The sequence below is a fragment of the Aspergillus eucalypticola genome, assembly GCF_003184535.1.
Source record: "Aspergillus eucalypticola CBS 122712 chromosome Unknown BO83scaffold_13, whole genome shotgun sequence".
In the NCBI taxonomy this organism is placed as follows: domain Eukaryota; kingdom Fungi; phylum Ascomycota; class Eurotiomycetes; order Eurotiales; family Aspergillaceae; genus Aspergillus; species Aspergillus eucalypticola.
Window position 1 is genome coordinate 263,978 of NW_020290287.1, and position 19,659 is coordinate 283,636.

Here is a 19,659-nt window from a genome sequence, read left to right on the forward strand (position 1 = left end):
TTGTTTCATTGTGTCAAATAGGATGATATGATGTTGAAGCCACGTGTATGCTAAACTACTACCTGCCCATCCGTCTTACAAGCAAGCATGTCTCACACCAAGATCCAATAAGGGTCTATTCAGGGTCCCATAAGGGGTCACAGTAGCTAGATAAGCCCCACCCTTACGAAGGGTCTCGCCCTCAGCTCCACTGACCACCGGGTTCTATTGGCGGTTTGCGCTTCTGCCTAGTCTAAGTAGTTTGAATCTATTGATCAAGGGAACTGGTGCTTTCCACTTTTACCCTAAGCCTTGCAACGCATAAGCTTCATCTTCCGCTCATCCTGCTGTTTTCGATTGCGATTTATCTCTTTGTAGACGTTTTGTTAACAGCATGATGGTATACGGTCCATCCCCACACTTCTTGTTAAGTCTCTTTCGTATTCTGCTCAATACCTTAATCCATTCCGCTGGAGGCCATCCGCTACTTGCACAAGTTCATGCAATATGGCGAAATGAACCTACACATTCCAACAATGTATTACTGGTGGTGCCTATCTTTTTCAAGATGTTTATGAATGGCCTGGTAAGTCTTGAAATTGAAAAATCACACAAAAGAATGGCATATTGATATACTTCAGGTCCGGTATATTGTTGGACATGTCTTGATGTCTATTCTGATATTTGAAAGTGTGGAGAAGCAAGCTCTCGGCTCTGTTTCTGAGCTCAGAGACAAAAAAGCTGGTCCATCCAGCCGTCAACTATTCCAAACCATCGCCACCCTCTACCGCACGGGCAATCTCCGTCTCCTGCTGAATGGAATTGGCTCCGCATGTAGCTACTGGGCAAAGCACTTGTGCACGAAGGTAATGTTGATCAGAGCATTATTCCTTCCTCGTCCGGTCGCGTACGTCGTAGCCTCGGTGCTGCTCGCTGAAGATCGTTTCTTGTGGACCGCGCGCACCATACTTCCGCGTGACCAGCAACGCTTTGTGCCGAACTCTCGCGATCGCCAACGATGGAAAGCTTTGGTGCCGGCCACAGCACTACATGCGGTGGCTGAATCATTCATGATGCATTTGCCTGCCCTATTCCAAAGCGACCTCGCCTCATCCGCTAGCACAGATATCACGAAAGCGCACTTGTCGGGCATCGTGGGATTCGAGATCTTAGTGTCAGGAGTCATGCTCGCCGCACAGTTCTTGCTTCTTTTTCCTTCGTTTATAGCGTTGGTTCTCGTTCAGACCAGTCTATTGCCGTCCGTCTGTGAGACGTTGGTCTCTACGCCGGCGAATCCAGGGCGACGGCAGCAGCAGCGCGGCAGACGTGTTGGGGAGATATTTGCAGCGTTCAACAGGGTCCCACTTCGGGTACAGGAGGGGGTGAAGATCATCGGAGCAACTTATGTATTGCGGTGTGTCGAATTGCACGCACAGATGTGCTTGTGTCTGATAGGGGCTTCTGCTGTGGTGCATGTCGCCATTTGTAATATGACGTGACGTCACGCGCCTGACAAATGATTAGAGACGGTGGTGCACTTCAGGGGTTCTCTTTTGTCGATATCGGTTTCACACCTGCGACGTGGCACTTGTCTGGAAGTCGCGTCATATGCGGCTCTTTTGTCCCTTTTCCCTGTGGTGGGTTAGGCGTTGTCCATAGTCTCCGTGCTGCACAAGCTCTCGCCAATCTAAATTAGACACCTAGCAAAGTGATATTCTGTCGCGAAATTCAGATAGCCAGGTACGGAACGGATATGAACCCATCTAGATCATCCATCTCATATTCATGACCAACACGAGATAGTCCACGAAGTCATCCAGAATATCTCAATCAAAGTGCTCCGCAACATGGTGCGCAACAGCAGCCTCATCGCCCTCAAACACGTCACAAACCGGGCACCGAATAACCCCTGCATCCATACTACCTACCCCTTCCACACCAGGAACCACCACCTCATCAACATCATCCACAGCCCCATCAGCAGCCCTCCCCCTCCCTCTCCCCTTATTCCCCCTCTGCCTCCCCCCATACCCAGGAGTAACATACGCATCCAGCCCCACACTCTCCGCCGGCACCTCTCCCTCATCTCCTCCTCCCTGATACCTCCTACCTCCACCCCTCCTACCACCTCTCCGCCCACCTCTATCTCCCCAAGAACTTCCCTGTTCCACTTCGCCTTGCTCGACACCCATACCTTCCATACCACCAAGGTTAGAGTTAGAGCTAAGATTGGTATTCATAGCCTGCACTCTACCCACTCTCCCATCCGTTAAGCGGACTTTAATTCCCCTCGGATGATTACCCCGTGTCAATATTTCACCGACAGTGCCGCTGACTGTGCGGCCGGTCGGTTGGTCCTTTTTCAGGACGATGTGAACGCCTGCGCCAGGGCGGACTTGTTGTGTTGTTGGGGGCATTCTCCTTTCTATATGGGGAGGATAATATGTGTGTTCGTGAGTGTTTGAGGGATGGGTTTGTGATGATAAAGATTGCGGTTAGATGGTGGGTAAGGCACGTGACCTGGATGATGTGATTGGTGAATTGAGGGGCTACTTTGTATATGTTAGAATTAGAGAGGATTGTTATCGCAGCGCAGTTGACTGAACTGAAATTACTTTCTACGCGTCTGTTCTAAGTATGTGGTGAGGTGTATCATGTATGTAGTCAGTGAAATACCTCAACTAAAAAGATGCACTGAACAGCCTCTTGCTGCGGCCTACTTAGTTGAAGAGAAAGTACTATCGCCTCAAGTGGAATTGCCTATTCGGATACAGACCAGATGGATCTTATAACCTTTCCAACAAATGATATGAATAAAACTGTTTCTGTTCCTGATTCACTGCACCACCACATCCACCACCGCCCCCCTCCCCTGCTCAACCACAACCCTAACCCCCTCCCTCAACGCCTCATCCAGCTCCTTTACACTCCTTACTCTCGTCGCCCATAAATTACCATTGGCAGCCGCCTTTGCAATTCCTCCATAATCCGGCCCATCCTCCACCAACGAGATCCCTAACTCCTTACTCGACAAGCTGGCCGCCTCACCGCCGGGATGCACATCCACCAGACACTGCCTCGTCGCATTCCACCCACCGTTATTCAGTATCACAGTCAGGAACGGACAACCATATCTATGGCTAGCCCAGTACACTGCCGACGGGACAGAGAAGATAAAACTCCCGTCGCCGGTGATGTTACAGATGAAAGGTGAACTCGGATTAGATTTCACGCGAACATCTGGACGATTAGAGATATCGTACCGTGTTGTGGCTAGCTTCACGCCGATGGAGGCACCTCCGGCCCAGCCGAGACCACTGCCTCCTTTTGTCAGATGAGAGCCTGGGCGGGTTAATTGTAGCTGCTCGGTCATGGCGACTTGATTGGTAACGGAGTCGGTGACGAAGATGGTATCGTTGGGTACAAGTTCACGAATTCGACTGCAGAGGAAGTCCACGCTGCAGGGTGCATCAGGTGTCTCGAGAAGCTTAGTTGCTCGGGCGTCAATGCGGGCGCGACCTTCGGCGTGAGCTGTGCGCAGGGCCTCACGACGATCAGTCCAGCTGGTTTGGAGATCAGTGAGAGAGTACGAGGAGGTGATGTGTGCGTTGAGCTGGGTTAGTGCTAGCCCCGTATCGGCATGGAAGGTGGCTGCGGCGCCAGTGTCGAACATGTTCATACGCTCTTTGCGTGGGTCAAGGTCGATGTGGAAGATAATTGCCTCGGAGGAGGGATGGATGCGTCGGGGAATCCAGGGGACGTCGGCGTCGAGGACGAGGATAACGTCTGCGGTTTGCACAGCTGGTGCGGCGCCGGTTCCTCTCGTTACGCTGGCTGGGTGCGTAGCTGGGAAGCATACTTCACGAATCTCGGAGTCGAATACCCGCAGGCCGTGGATGGTGTCGGCCAGTTTGATCAGTTCCTGAACGGCGCTGTGGTTCCGGCCCAGGTATCCGGTCACTACTAGTGGTGACTTTGCATTGAGCAGCGCACTGCCAATGAGCTCCACCGCTTGCGGGGATAGAGAGCCCAGCTGACAAGAAGGGACAGGCTTGAGGCGGGTTTGCGGGCTAGGGATAGGTGTGGCAAGGATTTCGCGTGTGGCTGTGAGGTACACTGGGCCAGGGGAGCCAGTAGTGGCCATGAGAACGGCGCGATGCACCAGGCTACCAACATTATGCGGTGACTTGATCTCTGCGCTAAAGCGACTGTAGGGTGCCACGAGGGCGGCCTGGTCGCGAATGTCCTGGTACCATTGGACGTGCTCCGAGCGCGAACCCGGAGCTTCGCCCAGCAGGGTGGATGGAGCGACACCGGCGAATATCACCACCGGGGCGCGTCCGCTAGATGCATTGTGCAGGCCTTGACCGAGCGCTGCAGTCCCCACGTCCACGTGGGCGATCACACAGGCCGGTTTGTGGCTCATTCGGGCATATCCATCGGCGGCGGACATGGCCACGAACTTGGGCGATCAGCACCACCGCTATCATTGGAGATGTGTCTAACATACCTCGTGTTGGAAGAGTACCATCTTGGGGTACTGCCTGGCAGGGTCATTTTGACGGCGGACATAGGCCTCGATGATGCTAGGATGATCCGAGCCAAGCACTGTGAAAAGGTAGTCGATGCCAGCCTATCAACGTGAGAGGAGGTCTATGAGACAGCTGAAGGTAGTTTACCTCGCCCAGAGCCTCTAAAAAGGCATCCGCCACAGTATGGGAAGCAGTCTCAATTGTAGTTTCTTGTGACATTTTGCGATTAGAAGTAATGGTATGCAGGGAGATGCAAATTTTTAGTTAGCCCCTCCTCTTTATGCTACCACTTGATGGATTAATGCATATCCACCCATGTCAACGAGGAGAGGTCGTGTATTGATATGTATTACACTAAAGTCAATACGCAGCTAGATGGAACTCTCCACTAGCTAGGAGGCCTCTTGGCGCCGACCATCGACCCGTCAATATAAGCATCCAGGGCTAATGGGCGCTACGGGCGGCCGGGTGGCAGGCCAAGTCCCCACTAACGGAGCGCCGGACAACCTCCGGACAAGCTCCGGACCAGAGAATGAACTGTGGCTGCAGCTGAACCGGTGCCAAGAGTAAGGGTCAGCCTTAGATGAAGCTAATAAGGGTGAAACCAATGGCCTGAGGGATGGCAAAGACGAATGCAATTATGTGCTTGTGTGGGTATAAGGGCTCGGACGTGTCAATACCAGCACTCCGGTTCATTGCCTGTGACCAGCAAGCCTCATGGATATGCCGCTTCACTGTGCATGGAAATGCCCGTCTTGACGATGATCTGGTTCTTCGCAATCGGCCTCTGGCTTCCGACGCTCTCTGAATCATCTTCATCTCCGCAAATATCAGCATCAACATTCCGCGTGCCATTCCCCGACCGGGACCCCAATCGACTCATCCGATAGCTCGGCCTCGTCCGACTCCGACTCTTTCTGGACCCATTTGACAATGAACCAAACAGACCAGGCAGGACCTTCTGAATGGGATGTTTCAGGAACGGCAAGCAAGCGCAGATGATTCCCGTACTAGCCTCGATGGCACTCCATAGCAACGCATCAAACGACCCCCAGGTTGGGTCCGTCGTTGTCGTGCTCTTCTCCATCGCCCACATGCGAATGATACTCGTCACACACACAAAAAGCCCCATACAGAACACCAACATGACTCCAATCTTTCTGATTCGATCAAGCTGTAGCTGCGCTAATACCGGCAGCGGCAGTAAACACACCCAAATATCCATTGCCGTATTGTAACCCGCCCAAGACCAACGGAAGGGAGCATTCTGGACGCACTTCTTGGGGATATGCTTGTACCAGCTGGCACGAACGGGGGTGCATTGGAAGACGGTTGCTATAACGAAACCAAATGTACTAGCGATGACGAGACCGATGGTAATCCAGCAGATGATGCGGAAGATGCGATTGGGGAAAACTCGGAGGTAGAAGGTGAGAAAGGAAAGTTTATTAAGGCATAGCACAAGTTTGTAAAAGATCTGGAAGAGCCAGAAGTACTAGCCGAAGATTAGCTGGGCGTGCTTGACTGGGAGAACATATCTCGCACCTTCAAGGCAAGGACAACGTTGCCGCCTGTTCTGACAATGTCGGCTTTGTGCCGTCCAAAGGCGTAGTGGCAGGCTGGATACATTTAGTATTAGTCGCAATCTGGTTGTAGGAAGCCATACCTAAATCACCCATAACAGTATTGACAATTTGCATGGCCTGGCTTTCGGTGAGTAAACGTCTAGTACTGGAGCTTAGGACTTACCATTGAAAACGCAATGATCCCATCGTCTACAGCAAACCTGCCTTGAACATAGCCCTTCCATGTCAGACGACAGACCACCAGGACGAATGCAATGCACGTCAAGACGGCGGTTACTTTGACAAATTCAGGGCCTCTATTCGGGACATCCAGCGGACTAACCGCCATGACGACGCTGCTGTGGCCTGGATAAGAGCAAGCAATGGCTAATGTAAACAAGAAAAGGAATTATAAACGAATGACAACCTGAAGCGAGCGTAGGTGGATGTTAGGGACTGAAAGCGCCAGCCATGACACGGATTTAATAGGGTTTTGAACGACAACCGACTGCATCAGAAAATGACTGCTATGTAGTAAACCAAGCATTGGGCTCAAGCTTAATAACAGCTTTTGCTGCAAGTTATGCCAGTGGTACAGGGATCCTTAATTCCCGTGCCTAGCTCTTCCATCAGTCTGGGGGATCCAACTCTATGCCCAGTATACAGCTCCGGGCGTTCTACTGTGACCACTGGAAAGGCCCGGGAGAGTTTCCCAAATACCGCCGCCTTCATTTGTTCTGTTAGCGTCGAAAATCATAACCTGGAAGGATTTTTTCGTCTCGAGACAATCTTACCATCGATCCACCGTTCTACTCGGCCGGATATTCATACTCTCTACGATTCGCATGCACATACAGACCTCTGCCTCTGGAATTTCCCAGTGGGTGTGTGTAATTTACGTACACCTAGTGAAGCTTGCTTAATATCTTAGGAAATGGTAATAAAACCACGGTGGGCCATATATGAGACCAGCTTATAGTGGCGTATCTTTAGGGCCGGAACGGCCCCGATACGATGATCCACGAACGGAACAGTGGCCATTCGACGCTTTAAAATAAAGACACAATATATATCATGCCACGCTAGATAATGATCCCTGTCAAAATACTCCGTGGCGTACAACGAATGATCTATGCGCTCAACGGATTCTTTGTTCTCGCTAAATTGGAGTTCTTAGCACATGTAACCCTGCCGGTCGCGCGCTCGGGGCTTGAAACCGGAGAAATCGCCGGTTAATTTCGGTCCCGGGTCTTGAGGTAGTACAGACTATGAGCAAGTTTCAGACGACCGATTGCAATCCCAGTGAGTATAATTTCTGATTTAATAATAGTAGTACCTTGAGAAGCAGTGGGAGGTGCGTGGCGATGGGTGCCCAATCCCGTGGATTGTCGTTCTAGGAATAACTGCCTCCTATTGAGTTAGACACCTCCTCTGTACTCCGGCGTGGAGGGAATTGAAAGAAACGCAATCACGCAACATTAGCTTGAGCTGCATATTTCAAAGCTAGAGCCCAGGCTACTATGTGCTATGACAGCGTTGGCTACATGATTTTGAGGCGTAATCCTTATACACAGCCGTACAAAATACTATTCTAGTGTCCACGCCATGGTGGATCCAATCAATTGAGCTTGGCCCCGTCCAAGTCAGATCGTGGTAGCCTACACAAATTAAGCCTACAATTGAAACCGGAAATCCGGATGGGCATCCCCGAGATCATCTGCCTCCGGCGCCATCTCCGATGTTTCCTCCTTGGCCGGCTGGCCGTCCCTGCGGCGATTCTCCGCTTGCAAGGCGAAAAAATACACCGTGCACGCCAGCCCAGCCACCACCGCAAAGGCCAATCCAACACCAAATCCTGTCGGATACTTTGGCGACTCACTGCTGATGAAAACATTGCCAGACACAAAGGCACCGCAGTTGCCGAATGCAGGAAGCAGACCCATACCAACACTGCGCTTCACGCCTTTGCCTAGGTTGACGCATAACCACACCACAATCGTAGACATCATGATGAATGCTCCGGACGCCACAAAAAATATGCCCATATACCGAACACCGGCAGATTGCACATGTGAAAGCTCGACGCTCCAGCCGATAATGGTCAACACGGAGCCAATCATAGTGAATATATATCTGTGTCGCAAATGGTCACTCAGCCAGGCGCAGGATAGGGTTAGGACGAAGGCAACGGCATAGACAGGAATGGTGTGTTCCTGAGCGGAGCGGCTAGTCCACCCAAGATCCTTCAGGATGGTTGGTTGGAAGTTTACGAGAGAGCTGGCGCTCTCTTCGGCCCCAAGGTAGGCCAGCACGCTATCATGACGGTTCAGTTAGTCGATGGCGACATAGGAGAACGCAGAATACCCACCATATCCATATTTTCCAGTCGGCAGCCATGCTGATCACGCGCTTGAATGAAATAGGGTCGTCGCGAACACTTCCGCCGTCCGCCTTCAGGCGCGCAAGGAGCAATGTCTTCTCCTCGGCCGTCAGGAATGTAGCGTCTTCGGGGAACGGGACCACAATCCAGTAGCAGATGAGGCTGACACCCACGGTAATAATGGACTCGATCAAGAAGAGCCTAGATTGTAAGAAAATGGACAAACGCTGTATCTGGCCAATCTTACCAACGCCATCCCTTATATCCGTCCAGATTCAATGGTGTTAAAAGACTCGAGAAGAGCTATGAGCGCGTCAGTGAGTGTCGCCGCACATCTTATAAAATATTACTGACCCCGTTGAATGCTCCTGCGGCCATATTTGCACTAAAAAAGATGGCGTATCGTCGAAGGAACTCATCGCGCTTGTAGTAACTTCCTATCAAGTATGCGCAGCCTAATTGTGTCGGTATTAGCGAACTTCCTCCATCGCAGTTGAAAAGTATCCTGCGCTAACCTGGAACAAACCCAGCCTCACACATTCCCATGAAAAAGCGGCAAGCAATTAGTCCGCTCGCGGTCTTGACGAGACCCTGGCCCATCACGAAAAGGCCTACCGCAGACACCGCATTAGCAGACACAATTATCAGTAACCGCCAGCCATCTTACCCCATGTAAACATATACAGCACCAGCATCTTCGGCCCGAACCTTTTGACCAGCAGATTTGCCGGCATGCCAAAAATAACGTACGCGACGGTAAACATTGTGACAGCTAGATTGTAGTCATTTCCGACCAGGTGCAATTCCTTGCTCATGCCTGCAATTTTCGCATTGCTAAAGACGTTTTATCGTTAGCGCTTCTGGGATTGAACACTGGTTGCGCAGGAGAGATTCTTACCCGATATTCGATCTGTCCATGAAGGACACTAAGAACAGAAACCATAAAGCGGGGATGACTCTCCAGTCCAGCTTGCGCAAGAGCTTCTTCTCCAAAGCCGGGTCGATGTTGTCGCCAGTCGAGGCTTCCACCACCCGCGGCTCAATCTCAGTCTTCTCCAGCTCCATGATTCTATCAGTCCTTGTGTAATCGGAGGGGAAGGATGCAAAGGAAGAGTCTCGGCCTCCACACTGCGGAACACCCCTGTTTTTGTAAAGGATGCAGCAGTGATAAGTTTCGGAAAATCCGAGCGACAAAGGAAGAAAGTGAAATTAATCTTTCGGCAAAACTGCGACAAAGTCAGTCCTAATGAAACTGTATCCCTGGCTGCGGGTTAGGGTAAATATTGGCCCATTGGTCGATACAGCTAACGGGATGATATGGTACGGTATCGTTGTTGTTCAGCTGGTAAAAGTGGCTCCGCTTAGCGCGCCCCACGCCAATATATTAAGTGCAACATGGCCGTCTTGCATGCGCGGAACAAACCCTGGTTTAGTCTGGCCATTAACGTCTTCCCAGAGGAAGAGGGGACGGGCAGATAAACTAGTTTCGAGTAGTCGAGTTGAGTCTAGTAATATGTGGCTATCTAGATTAGGAAGGTGTCGGAACCTTTTCCACCACACACCTACCAATGACTGTCGTGCTTCTTGCAGAACGGCATGGACGCCTTAATGCAACTACTGCAAGAGTGCTATAGACAGTTGGCAAGACGAGTGGCCTAATTGCAGAATATGTGCACAGTAATGTGCATAAAAGCCACGGTGAACTATTTCATCATGCAAGGATTTTGGTATCAATTCGGAGGCCCATCCCCAGAATAGACTGTATCTCTAGTCAATCTTGGTAAGTAACAAGCAACATCACAAAGGTGGGTGTTATCCCCACGTGCTGCATGGAATAGTAGTTGTAACCCACATGTTGCACTTCATAGCAGCTCTGTACGGAGTAGAGTGAGCACTATACATGCACGCCTAACACGCGGTGCAAAGTACTCACTGACGAAAGTGGGTACCGCTCTATGCAACTGACATCAGGTGTCGCACTAAATAGCTGTTAAGGAAGTCCTTCACTTTTTGAGCAATCAAATTGTCTGTTCTTCTCCTTCTCATCAATATCCCTGGTGGTGCATTATACAATATTCTCGGTTTTAAAAAAGCAAGTGCAGCGGTTGGGGGGAATGCAGGGCAATACAAACACGACTTGACGTACACACCAGTCAAACAGAATGATTCACAGCAAAATATCTAAATCGAACCCTATTTTATCAGGCATTCAACATGTAGGCGGCCATAATCATGTCGCTCATGTCAAGATACGCTGCCAAGCGAAACTCGACATGATGCAGTAGGAGTCGCTGTGTAACTGCATCTTCTGCGGCTCATGCAAGACCTAGCACGCCAAGCAGTCCAAAAAACATCACACGCTCTCATCATACACTTCGAAGGGCTGGATCCATAGGAGCCGAGGCACCACATCTATACAATGATGTTGCCTTCGGCGCCTGGGATAACTCGCCGAGCATAAGGCTCGGCGAAAACTGCGACAGCCCGCGCAGCAGTCACGACTTACTCATCTGGTGCGTCCAGTCATCCCAACCGTAGCATATCTCCAAGCTGCTTGAAACGAGGATTGTACCCTCTACAACACTATGGCCGCTGAGTTTGCTATCAAGTCTTTGGACCACCTGGTCTTGACAGTCCGGTCCATCCCCGCATCCGTCGCATTCTATACAAGCCACCTGGGGATGAAACACGAAGTCTTTACTTCACCCAGCAGTCCAGAAATTCAACGGTAAGTCTGAAACCCAAGGCATTTTTACCTTCCACCACCCTGATAAATATCATTCTCTAGACATGCCCTTCTCTTCGGGTCCCAGAAAATCAACCTGCACGAGAGCGGGAAGGAATTCGAGCCCAAGGCCCAGAATGTCATGCCAGGAAGCGCAGACCTCTGCTTTCTGACGGACACCAAAGTGGATAATGTTCTCAAAGCTCTCGAGGAAGCTAAGATCGACGTCCTCGAAGGTAACAAAGTCGTGGAACGCACGGGTGCGGTGGGGAAGATCCGGAGTGTTTATGTGCGTGATCCGGATGGCAACTTGATTGAGTACGTTTCCAATCTCTATATCATGACTCCAGTAAACTTGACTACTAATGATGGTAGAATATCAAACTACTGTTAAGATGGAGAGAGAGCTGATATTCTAGAGGTTCATGGCTGCTGATAGCCGGGGGGGGGTTATACACATGCATATGCTTAGTCATGTAATGTACAGCCCCCTATTGTGCATACATATGAAATTGTTGACAATTTCCCTTTCTTTGTTCCTTTTCGATGTAGTCTTCACATCATATTCTTACTGTAACTAGCGGGATGATGAACATCGCTCAAAATGCCACTTTGATAGGCTAAGTCAGATACACACATGGCTTCGTAACAATTTTTCAGTCCGTTCAATCTGTCTCTCCCATCATTTCTTAGGCGCCTCCACGAAGCCGGGGAAGCAGTCCTGCAGGGTCTTGTTGTGCTTGTTGGCAGCATGTTCAGTCAAGGCCGGAGCACGAGTAGTCTTGAGGAAAGTCGACCTGCAAGTCATGCAGATAATATCCTTTGCAGCTTCGTTCTGTAGTCCCTGCGTAAGCATGATTGTCGGGAGATTTCAATTTCACTTCCACACCTATACATTTCTCTCTCTCTCTCTACACAGATCGTGACACCACCCTACAAAAGCTACCCCCTTCTTCTTCAAGATTCAAACAATCAATAAAAACAACAAATAGAGGATACATACGGTCTTCAGCTGCGACTTGCCACCAGCCTTGGTGTCCTTGGCGTTGCGCTCGCGCTTGGTGGCGGCTTTGGCTCCCTGTGGATGATTTTCATGTTAAGTCTGATAAGGCGCAATCAAGTCGCTGGTCGCTTCACTCTAGGAGGAAGGACTTCGCGTAGAGTCAGTAATAGCGAGATGCTTACGTTTCCCATGATGAATGTGGTGGTTAGTAAATAGGAGTAGAGTAAGAAAGAGATCGGTGTTATGATGTGGGGGAAGATTGTCAAGGAGGGGAAATTTTCAAATTTATATCGGCGTCCCTCTTTTTTTGCCTCTTTTTTTTTCCTTAGGGGAGGCCGCTTTGACACGCTAAGCCCGCCCGGGTCTGGACCGTGACTGGTCTGTTTGCCGTTCCCTGATTGGCTAGTTCCTGGCACGTGTTTTGTTGGGTTTGCACTGGCTGCCTCAGGCTCTCAATTACGCGCCCTGGGTTGCGACCAGCCCTCCCATGGCTTTGCACATATCAGGACGGATTTCAATTGGGATTCTAATTCAATCTTGACTAAAGTAGTGAGTGGTCGGTTCACGCATAATCCTTCTACCGTCATCTGCAGTCTTGAACTATCTCATGCAGAGAATCCATGAATGTCATAGATACTACTAAAGGAGTTTATATATAAATTTATATATCGCTGGAGACCCAGGAATGATACTCACAACTACCATCCCGAATTAATAGGTAGTACTTCTAGCAGTTCTGAAGACAATCGGCGATTTGGTTTCGTTGGGATCGAAGATTCCCCATCATTCCTCGCTGACTTGTGATAATGGAGAAAACCCCCGTCTGTCAAGTGATCACTTGCTGCACGTGGATGCCGTCGCTATTCCTTCCCGTCTTCCGTTTCTTATCACCCCATGCAATCAATATTCCGCGTCATCTGTCACTTCACATGGATGTGTCACTGACCAAGGGATCTACGATATATCATTGCTGAAACCACTGGAACTAAACTGTACTAATTAGATGTCGCTGCAGCAATCTTCTGGTTCTCGTGCGACTCAAGCAGCGAAAGCGCTTCCAATTTTCTACACTGGAAGGTACCAAGGTTCAATGAGCATACCTAACGACAATTTGACAGTCTCATCAATCCCCAGGCGCTAATTGGAGTTCACAAAGATAGCGAACTCTAATTGATTCGTTCGAGTCTAATATCTCACGCAAGCTCACTTGGCGAATATAGCGCCATTTTAGTCACGATAAACCTCAATGCACCAGCCAATCTGCGGTGCGGAGGCCAGCGGCGCCCGGGCCATCTCCGCATTCCGAGCCTTTGCCTATCCATGATAACCCTCCATCAGCAGAGATAAATACCGCACGCTGAGGCTGACAGGAGGGGAAATTGAATTAATGTTAGTCTTCCTCACCCATGCCTACAGCTGTCGTTCAAACATCTCAACGTACCCTTTGGCACCGTCACCATGTTGCCATCAACAGACGATATCGCCAAGTTCATCTCCATCGCCCCCGAGGCTACTGAAGGGAAGGCTCTTATTTTCTTGCAGGTATACATCACAAGCAGCCCAAAAATTAGTCATGTGACTGACTTTGCACACCAAAGGAAGCGAGCTCTTTCGATGAGGCCCTTGATCGGTTCTACGAGAACCCGCATAGATACTCAAATGTCGCAGCTGCTAGCAGGCCCGACTTGAGGCTCCAAAGCGATCATGCTGACATGGGAGCATTACCCCCATCATATGAATTGCACATTAGCTCCGTGAACGGAACAGAACGTTCCTCTCACAAGAATGTTGTCACCGAAGCTGGGGATGTTCGAGCTCGGGATGAGGTACGCCTCGACGTCGGCACATGTGCGACTCATCTAACATCATCGGTCATTTAGCAAGAAATGCAGAACATGCTCCTGGAAATCCAAATAAAGTGCCAAATTTACAACACCGACATTGAGCCGGAACATGAAGCCAGTGAGTTCATGGCCTGTACGTGCGAAATTCATCAATACCAGCGCAGGAAAGTTGCACGCCTCGATGTGCAGGAGATGTGGTCCAAAGCAGTGATGTATCCCGGTTCGTACCGTCACCCTTGGGTTCAAAGATACCGCAGGGACTAATGCCCTGACTATGGCGGAGAATAGGAGAGAAGGCCTATCACGATTGTTACCAGTCGTCTGTTTTCTCAAATAATCCCTATATCCGGATCCCCTCAGCGTATGGTATTGCATACACAACTTTACAACGTCCAGATGCAACACGATACACCAACTCCGTTCGGCAGACCATTGCCCTGAATGTGACACTGAACAACAAGGCACAGGCCACAATCGATGCTATGGAGCCACAATGCGATATCTGGGCATTAGATGAACCGGACAACGGCTCCGCTACCTCAAGCCCCGTAGAAAACAAAAGTGCTCCCGCAGCAAGCAGCATAGGGCCATTGAAATCGTCCAAGTTATCGAATTTTAGGCGGGCTCTGTCCATCTCATCATTGAACAGATCAAGCTCCAAAACAGAAGAAATGTTTACTCGCGCCCGAAAGCTTCGACGGGAAATTCTGGAGGAGGAAATTGGTCGTTGGCCAGACTTAGAGTGGCGGAAAATCGTAGCCGCCTACCAAGAAAAGGTTGGCATGAAGCAGAAAATCGCCGAGTTACGAGCCAAACGCCCGATTCAGTATTTGCATCTGCTTCGAGCAGGATACTTTGAGCCCATCCCAATAGCTTGGGCAACTCGTGCATCAAACCCCTTGAAGTTTCGCATCGAGGGACTTTCTGGGTGGAGAGGCATTACTCCGGCTTGGAGAGGGTACGAGAATACGGCCGAGGAGCGGCTCTATTGGGTCTTGAACCATCGAGAGGGAAACACGGGACCTCGCATGAAGCCAGATATGATATCCGCTCTGGAGATGGCTCGTGCGAGAATGGCCACAGCCGTTGAGCCACCCCCGGCTTACTACTCCATGGATGATACCTTCCGCCTTCAGCGTTTGCCAGAGAGTTACTCCCTGCAGGTGATGCCGCCTCCATTTACACCATTTGACCTCCCCGAAACAGCTACTGACAATACGATGATCTTACTGGACGTGTCTGGATCAATGGACTTTGACCCTCTACGACCACTTTACACTCAATACCTAGTCACCGGGTTCGCCCGTTCTAATCAACCTAAGAACAAGGGTACGTGAGTCCCTCTCTTCATCGATCACACCATTTGACTTAGTATCATAGATGTTGCCAAAGCAATCATCCGCCGATTCACGGATGCAATGTCCATCCATGACCAGAATCTTCATGGATACCAGCTCGTTACCTTTGCAAACAAGGCTGATTATATTGGGTTTATCAATCACTCGAACTTCAACGATATGTGGAGAAATGTCAAGTTAGGGGGAGGAACACGCGTCATGACCGGATGGCAAAAAATCAAGGATCTGCATTTCCAGAGACATTCAGAATCCGCTACCTACCACCCTGTCTATGGCTGGCAAGCAGGCCCGCGAACACCAATGCTGAGATTGCTACTGTTACTTGATGGCGAAGCAACAGACATGGATGAGTTTGAACTTGATCTGCTGGGTCTCTCTTGGGTCCATGTCACCATCTTTCTGATTGGAGTGGACGGGTGTCCGCACCACCACCGGCACGCTAACGAGCTGCAAAGGATCAGCGAAGTGAATCCACATGTCTCGTTTGTGGATGCACAGGGCAATACGCCGGAGCGTTATGTCACGCATGAACTACTGAAGCGGCACCTGGGGTATGATGTGCCGATGGCGGAGTTTGAGCGACTGGAGCACTGGCCAGCAAGTGCAGAGCCACCAGTGTACCAAGAGTAAATTCGACATCCATCTTTACTGGGAGAATATGATGGTACAAGATATGTTTAATGAATAGCGCTCTCTATATTTAATTACATGCAATCATAGTCTATAATGCGTGTATACAGGGGAATCCAAACAACATCTCGCTCAATAGAACCATGCCCGTAACCCGCTCCACCAAAAGGTAAACACAAAAGCCCCCAAACCAAACTCCCCTCTGAAGCTTCTCTCTAGCGCCACTCAGGATGCTGATGAGCCTGCTGCGGCCGCTGCTGCTCGGGCCGCTGTATCGGCGCGTGTCCCTCGTGGTAGTGGACGGGAGGATGCTGATATTGCGGCCCGGGGTTGGCATAATGGGGTCCATTGTTCGTGTACTGAGGTCCACCCTGAGGGGAGTACATCTGGGCGTTGTTGTTGTATCCGTACTCATGGTGGGGGACTTGCTGGAGGGGAGCTTGTTGGTGGGGAGGGAACAGCTGAGGGTGGGGAGGTAGCTGATGGTGATGGCAGCAGGAGCATTGATGATTCTGGTTCTGGTTGGATTGCTTCTTGTCTTGGAATTCATTGGCAGCCCTAGGGATGGAGTATAAGTATAAAGATCTGACGACCCGCAACGATGCATGAGTACGATAACATACTTGGACCCGGCCTTGAGGAGGCCGTAAGCACCGGCGAGTTGGATACCAGTTTTGATGAGACCCATTTTGATTATGTATTGACTGATTGGTAGGAAAGAGGAGTAATGGATTGCGATGAAGGTTTTGAATGCAATTGAAAGCTAGATGATGTTGTTGATGATGCAGAACCCTATCGACTTGGGAAAAACATTCATTCTTTATCTCCCAAACACTCGACGATCTCTACCTGAAGCGGTAATGCTAACACTAACCCTACAAGTTGAAGGATCCGAATCCGCCCCCAAAATGCGGCTCATCAGTGCTCATTAGTGGAAACAGAGTGGGCACTGCACAGCCTGACACAGCCCAATTCACTAAAGATAAGCTAAGATAAATCAAGCTCTGATATCCCCTTGGACCCTATTCCTGCAAACACCTTTCCTGACTACCTACCCGAATCCGAGATTGCCCCTGCACCTGCACAGCACATCTGCATCTGTGCTGCACTTCTAATCGAATCAGTCAAACTACTAGTCATGCCCCCACGACTCAACCACCGCAAATCCACCCGCGGATGTCGGCGGTGCAAAGCGAGAAAAGTGAAGGTAATCAACCAAACCCTCTTTTCCACCCCACCGCAAGGATCAATTTCTCATAACGACTCGGTACCTACCCGAAGCACTGCGTTAATGTGGACCCTCTTACAAAAACACAGTGCAGCGAAACCCGCCCCAAATGCCAGCACTGCGATCGTCACAACCTCCCCTGCGAATATGCGCCTTTCGAGCCACGCATATACACTTACCGAGATGATACTGCTAGGAATAGAAGCACAAGCACAGCCAGCACTACCACCACCACAACCCTCCTATTCTCACCCACGTCTACATCTACATCCGCATCCCTATCCCTACCCATCCCCATCCCCTCACCATACACCTCCAACCTGCAAGCCCCCCACCTAACCCCTCTAAACACCACCTCCCTCCGCCTGCTCCACCTCTACATCACCTCAACCTCACACACAATGGGCACCGCACAGCTCCCCTCTGTGCGCGAAATGTGGGAACTCTCCGTTCCCGAAATGGCCTTTGAGTACCAGCCCCTCCTGTCTACGCTGCTCGCTGTGGCTGCGGCGCATCACGCACGGCTTGTGCCCCATGAAGCGGAGGAGTTAAGACGTGTTCAGGGCGGGTTTATTGCTCAGGCGATTGGGGGACATAGGGCTGAGACGGCGAAGTTGGCTTTGTCTTCCCCGGGGGCGGGTGTTACGGAGACGCTGTGCATGAATGCGATTTTGATCTCGTTGTATACGCTTGCGTGCAGGGTGGATGGTGGTGCAGGAGGAGGGGGTGAGTACGAGCCTCCGAACTTGTGGTTGAATATGGCCCGTGGGGTGAGGACGGTCGTGTCGATGGTGTATTATCGGCTTGTGGAAGAGAGGGCACGGATTGCGCCGTTGTTAGTTGCCAGGCCGGTTGTGCATCGGGGGGATGTGGAGGTGCAGGATGGGGGGCCTAAGGGGAGTAGTGGGGAGTTGAGATTCTTGGTATATATGCTCCCTGGTAGTGAGGAAAAGGAGGAGGAAGAAGTGATGGGGGTATATGTGCAGTGTGTTGGGTATTTGGAGGGGTTGTTAATGGCGGTTAGGATGGGAGAGTCCGGCTATGATATTCGGAAGAGGTTTTCGTCGTTTCCTAGTATGGTTCCCGGGGGGTTTTTGGGGCTGGTGAGTGAGCTGAGGCCTAGGGCGTTGGTTATTCTAGCATATTTGTTTGCGTTGGCTAAGGGTGCGGACGGGGTGTGGTGGTTGAGGGGCATACCCGAGATGGAGGTTCGTGGGATTGAGTCTATTTTGCCGGAGGTGTGGAGGGGGGTTATGAGGTGGCCGATGGGGGTGGTTAAGGGGGAGGTGAATGTTAATGATGAGGTAGTGTTATGATTATGATTTTATGGGAATGATGGGAATTATATTCAGGTAGTCTATATATACATTAAGGATCGTAAACGAGTCGTTAGAGTGATCAGACGGGCACTTCGGCCTGGTTCTTCGGCTAGATGTATTCGACACGATTGCGTGCCAGGTTGCGAGTGACGATACCGACTCCCACGTAGATGAGCAAGACGAGGTACTCCGGAATGGTACCGAAGATGACCCGCACGGCCAGACTGCCACCCTCGAGATTGGAACTGGTAAACGCGGTTACAATGGCGTAGATGATGCGAACACCGATCAAAGGCATGGCGACAGTGATAGCGGAGAGAAGCTGTGACTGTTAGTGACTTGATCTCAATACAAGAATGAAGAGATACTAACCTGTCTCTCCTCTCCCAGTCGACGGCTATGGGCATTAGCCCCGTATGAGAACCAAATCAGAACAGCTACCAAGGTCCATCCTGTCGCAAAGACAACCATCCCAACGCGAAGAAGTGTCTCGTTTCCACTACTAGCTGCGGCAAGACCGATACCACCAGCGACAACCATGTGTGTGATGAGGAATCCCCAGAGTTCTAGGAAAGGAGGGAGAAAGCGGTGGATGGAATGGTTTCTGTAAGGTGGTTAGTTGTGAAATAGGGTTCCTAAGAAGGATACATACGCTTCATGGAGCAGACCCATAGCAGCCATAAGAAGAGGGGATAGGCCAATGCCGTTGAGGATCGCAGCTGTTGTGTTGACTTGGTCATGGTGGATAGCGTTGAGGGACATTGCGCTGCCGGCTATGCGCAGACCACACATGGCGAGAACGTAAGCCCAGCCGACGAGGCCATGTTTGTCATGCACGACAAGACAGTAGATTGCTGGGAGAGAGAAGAGAGCATAGACGGCCAAGTTGGCGGCGTCAAGGTGTTCAGTTGCGGACATTGTGTTTGATCTAGCGTTGGAACTATTAGCTGATACAACAATGATGAAGTGTAAAGTTGAGAATGCAACTGTGATGATAAGGATGGATATAAGAAATGAATATCTATCTCTCGAGCAAAGGGTTCTACCATCCTTTATAACTACGATATTACTACTGGGATATCTCATGTGACATAGC

At 50.4% G+C, this 19,659-nt stretch overlaps 11 protein-coding genes across 11 annotated transcripts; 4 read left to right on the forward strand and 7 right to left on the reverse strand.

Annotated features, from left to right (window-relative positions):
* Positions 1–376: 376 nt before the first annotated feature.
* BO83DRAFT_361375 (uncharacterized protein) lies at positions 377–1,931 on the forward strand (the record flags this gene model as incomplete). Its single annotated transcript, XM_025529452.1, has 2 exons — positions 377–565; positions 621–1,931. 2 exons carry the CDS (start codon positions 377–379, stop codon positions 1,476–1,478), a joined length of 1,047 nt encoding a protein of 348 aa, XP_025387817.1. The 3' UTR covers positions 1,479–1,931.
* BO83DRAFT_445765 (YwbE family protein) lies at positions 1,643–2,429 on the reverse strand. The gene has a single exon (XM_025536574.1). It carries the CDS (start codon positions 2,394–2,396, stop codon positions 1,806–1,808), a length of 591 nt encoding a protein of 196 aa, XP_025387818.1. The 5' UTR covers positions 2,397–2,429; the 3' UTR covers positions 1,643–1,805.
* Positions 2,430–2,815: 386 nt separating this feature from the next.
* On the reverse strand, positions 2,816–4,785 carry BO83DRAFT_417385 (acetolactate synthase; the record flags this gene model as incomplete). The annotated part of the gene is made up of 3 exons (XM_025534753.1): positions 4,659–4,785; positions 4,490–4,612; positions 2,816–4,441 (listed from the first exon to the last, which is right to left on the reverse strand). The coding sequence occupies exons 1-3, from the start codon at positions 4,728–4,730 to the stop codon at positions 2,816–2,818; spliced, it is 1,821 nt and encodes a 606-aa protein (XP_025387819.1). The 5' UTR covers positions 4,731–4,785.
* A 370-nt stretch (positions 4,786–5,155) lies between these two features.
* BO83DRAFT_445773 (plasma membrane protein Pth11-like protein) lies at positions 5,156–6,524 on the reverse strand. Its single transcript, XM_025536575.1, has 4 exons — positions 6,261–6,524; positions 6,178–6,214; positions 6,057–6,130; positions 5,156–6,006 (listed from the first exon to the last, which is right to left on the reverse strand). Exons 1-4 carry the CDS (start codon positions 6,423–6,425, stop codon positions 5,227–5,229), a joined length of 1,056 nt encoding a protein of 351 aa, XP_025387820.1. The 5' UTR covers positions 6,426–6,524; the 3' UTR covers positions 5,156–5,226.
* Positions 6,525–7,749: 1,225 nt separating this feature from the next.
* BO83DRAFT_437600 (vitamin H transporter) lies at positions 7,750–9,521 on the reverse strand (the record flags this gene model as incomplete). Its single annotated transcript, XM_025536030.1, has 7 exons — positions 7,750–8,389; positions 8,445–8,657; positions 8,704–8,759; positions 8,811–8,911; positions 8,972–9,067; positions 9,124–9,290; positions 9,355–9,521. 7 exons carry the CDS (start codon positions 9,519–9,521, stop codon positions 7,750–7,752), a joined length of 1,440 nt encoding a protein of 479 aa, XP_025387821.1.
* A 1,462-nt stretch (positions 9,522–10,983) lies between these two features.
* Positions 10,984–11,801, forward strand: BO83DRAFT_417387 (VOC family protein). The gene is made up of 3 exons (XM_025534754.1): positions 10,984–11,184; positions 11,245–11,499; positions 11,557–11,801. The coding sequence occupies exons 1-3, from the start codon at positions 11,042–11,044 to the stop codon at positions 11,573–11,575; spliced, it is 417 nt and encodes a 138-aa protein (XP_025387822.1). The 5' UTR covers positions 10,984–11,041; the 3' UTR covers positions 11,576–11,801.
* On the reverse strand, positions 11,687–12,451 carry BO83DRAFT_378642 (uncharacterized protein). Its single transcript, XM_025531309.1, has 3 exons — positions 12,367–12,451; positions 12,185–12,259; positions 11,687–12,016 (listed from the first exon to the last, which is right to left on the reverse strand). Exons 1-3 carry the CDS (start codon positions 12,373–12,375, stop codon positions 11,864–11,866), a joined length of 237 nt encoding a protein of 78 aa, XP_025387823.1. The 5' UTR covers positions 12,376–12,451; the 3' UTR covers positions 11,687–11,863.
* A 992-nt stretch (positions 12,452–13,443) lies between these two features.
* On the forward strand, positions 13,444–16,148 carry BO83DRAFT_37146 (vWA domain-containing protein). Its single transcript, XM_025529934.1, has 5 exons — positions 13,444–13,726; positions 13,783–14,010; positions 14,065–14,248; positions 14,317–15,357; positions 15,409–16,148. Exons 1-5 carry the CDS (start codon positions 13,643–13,645, stop codon positions 16,014–16,016), a joined length of 2,145 nt encoding a protein of 714 aa, XP_025387824.1. The 5' UTR covers positions 13,444–13,642; the 3' UTR covers positions 16,017–16,148.
* An 83-nt stretch (positions 16,149–16,231) lies between these two features.
* BO83DRAFT_389005 (uncharacterized protein) lies at positions 16,232–16,704 on the reverse strand (the record flags this gene model as incomplete). The annotated part of the gene is made up of 2 exons (XM_025532781.1): positions 16,232–16,574; positions 16,640–16,704. 2 exons carry the CDS (start codon positions 16,702–16,704, stop codon positions 16,232–16,234), a joined length of 408 nt encoding a protein of 135 aa, XP_025387825.1.
* Positions 16,705–17,514: 810 nt separating this feature from the next.
* BO83DRAFT_361389 (uncharacterized protein) lies at positions 17,515–18,560 on the forward strand (the record flags this gene model as incomplete). Its single annotated transcript, XM_025529453.1, has 1 exon — positions 17,515–18,560. Exon 1 carries the CDS (start codon positions 17,646–17,648, stop codon positions 18,558–18,560), a length of 915 nt encoding a protein of 304 aa, XP_025387826.1. The 5' UTR covers positions 17,515–17,645.
* A 112-nt stretch (positions 18,561–18,672) lies between these two features.
* On the reverse strand, positions 18,673–19,481 carry BO83DRAFT_313762 (uncharacterized protein; the record flags this gene model as incomplete). The annotated part of the gene is made up of 3 exons (XM_025527563.1): positions 18,673–18,891; positions 18,936–19,167; positions 19,216–19,481. 3 exons carry the CDS (start codon positions 19,479–19,481, stop codon positions 18,673–18,675), a joined length of 717 nt encoding a protein of 238 aa, XP_025387827.1.
* Between the last annotated feature and the right edge of the window lie 178 nt (positions 19,482–19,659).

Bases quoted from the DNA above. Each gene is read 5' to 3' on its own strand.
- BO83DRAFT_445765 (XM_025536574.1), bottom strand. From the start codon at position 2,396: ATGCCCCCAACAACACAACAAGTCCGCCCTGGCGCAGGCGTTCACATC.
- BO83DRAFT_445773 (XM_025536575.1), bottom strand. From the start codon at position 6,425: ATGGCGGTTAGTCCGCTGGATGTCCCGAATAGAGGCCCTGAATTTGTC. The intron at 6,131-6,177 runs GTATGGCTTCCT...AAATGTATCCAG, and splicing joins TACTGTTATGGGTGATTTAG to CCTGCCACTACGCCTTTGGA. The intron at 6,007-6,056 runs GTGCGAGATATG...ATCTTCGGCTAG, and splicing joins ACGTTGTCCTTGCCTTGAAG to TACTTCTGGCTCTTCCAGAT.
- BO83DRAFT_417387 (XM_025534754.1), top strand. From the start codon at position 11,042: ATGGCCGCTGAGTTTGCTATCAAGTCTTTGGACCACCTGGTCTTGACA. The intron at 11,185-11,244 runs GTAAGTCTGAAA...ATCATTCTCTAG, and splicing joins AGCAGTCCAGAAATTCAACG to ACATGCCCTTCTCTTCGGGT.
- BO83DRAFT_378642 (XM_025531309.1), bottom strand. The intron at 12,017-12,184 runs GTATGTATCCTC...CAGGGACTACAG, and splicing joins GCAAGTCGCAGCTGAAGACC to AACGAAGCTGCAAAGGATAT.
- BO83DRAFT_37146 (XM_025529934.1), top strand. From the start codon at position 13,643: ATGTTGCCATCAACAGACGATATCGCCAAGTTCATCTCCATCGCCCCC. The intron at 13,727-13,782 runs GTATACATCACA...TGCACACCAAAG, and splicing joins AGGCTCTTATTTTCTTGCAG to GAAGCGAGCTCTTTCGATGA. The intron at 15,358-15,408 runs GTACGTGAGTCC...TTAGTATCATAG, and splicing joins TAATCAACCTAAGAACAAGG to ATGTTGCCAAAGCAATCATC.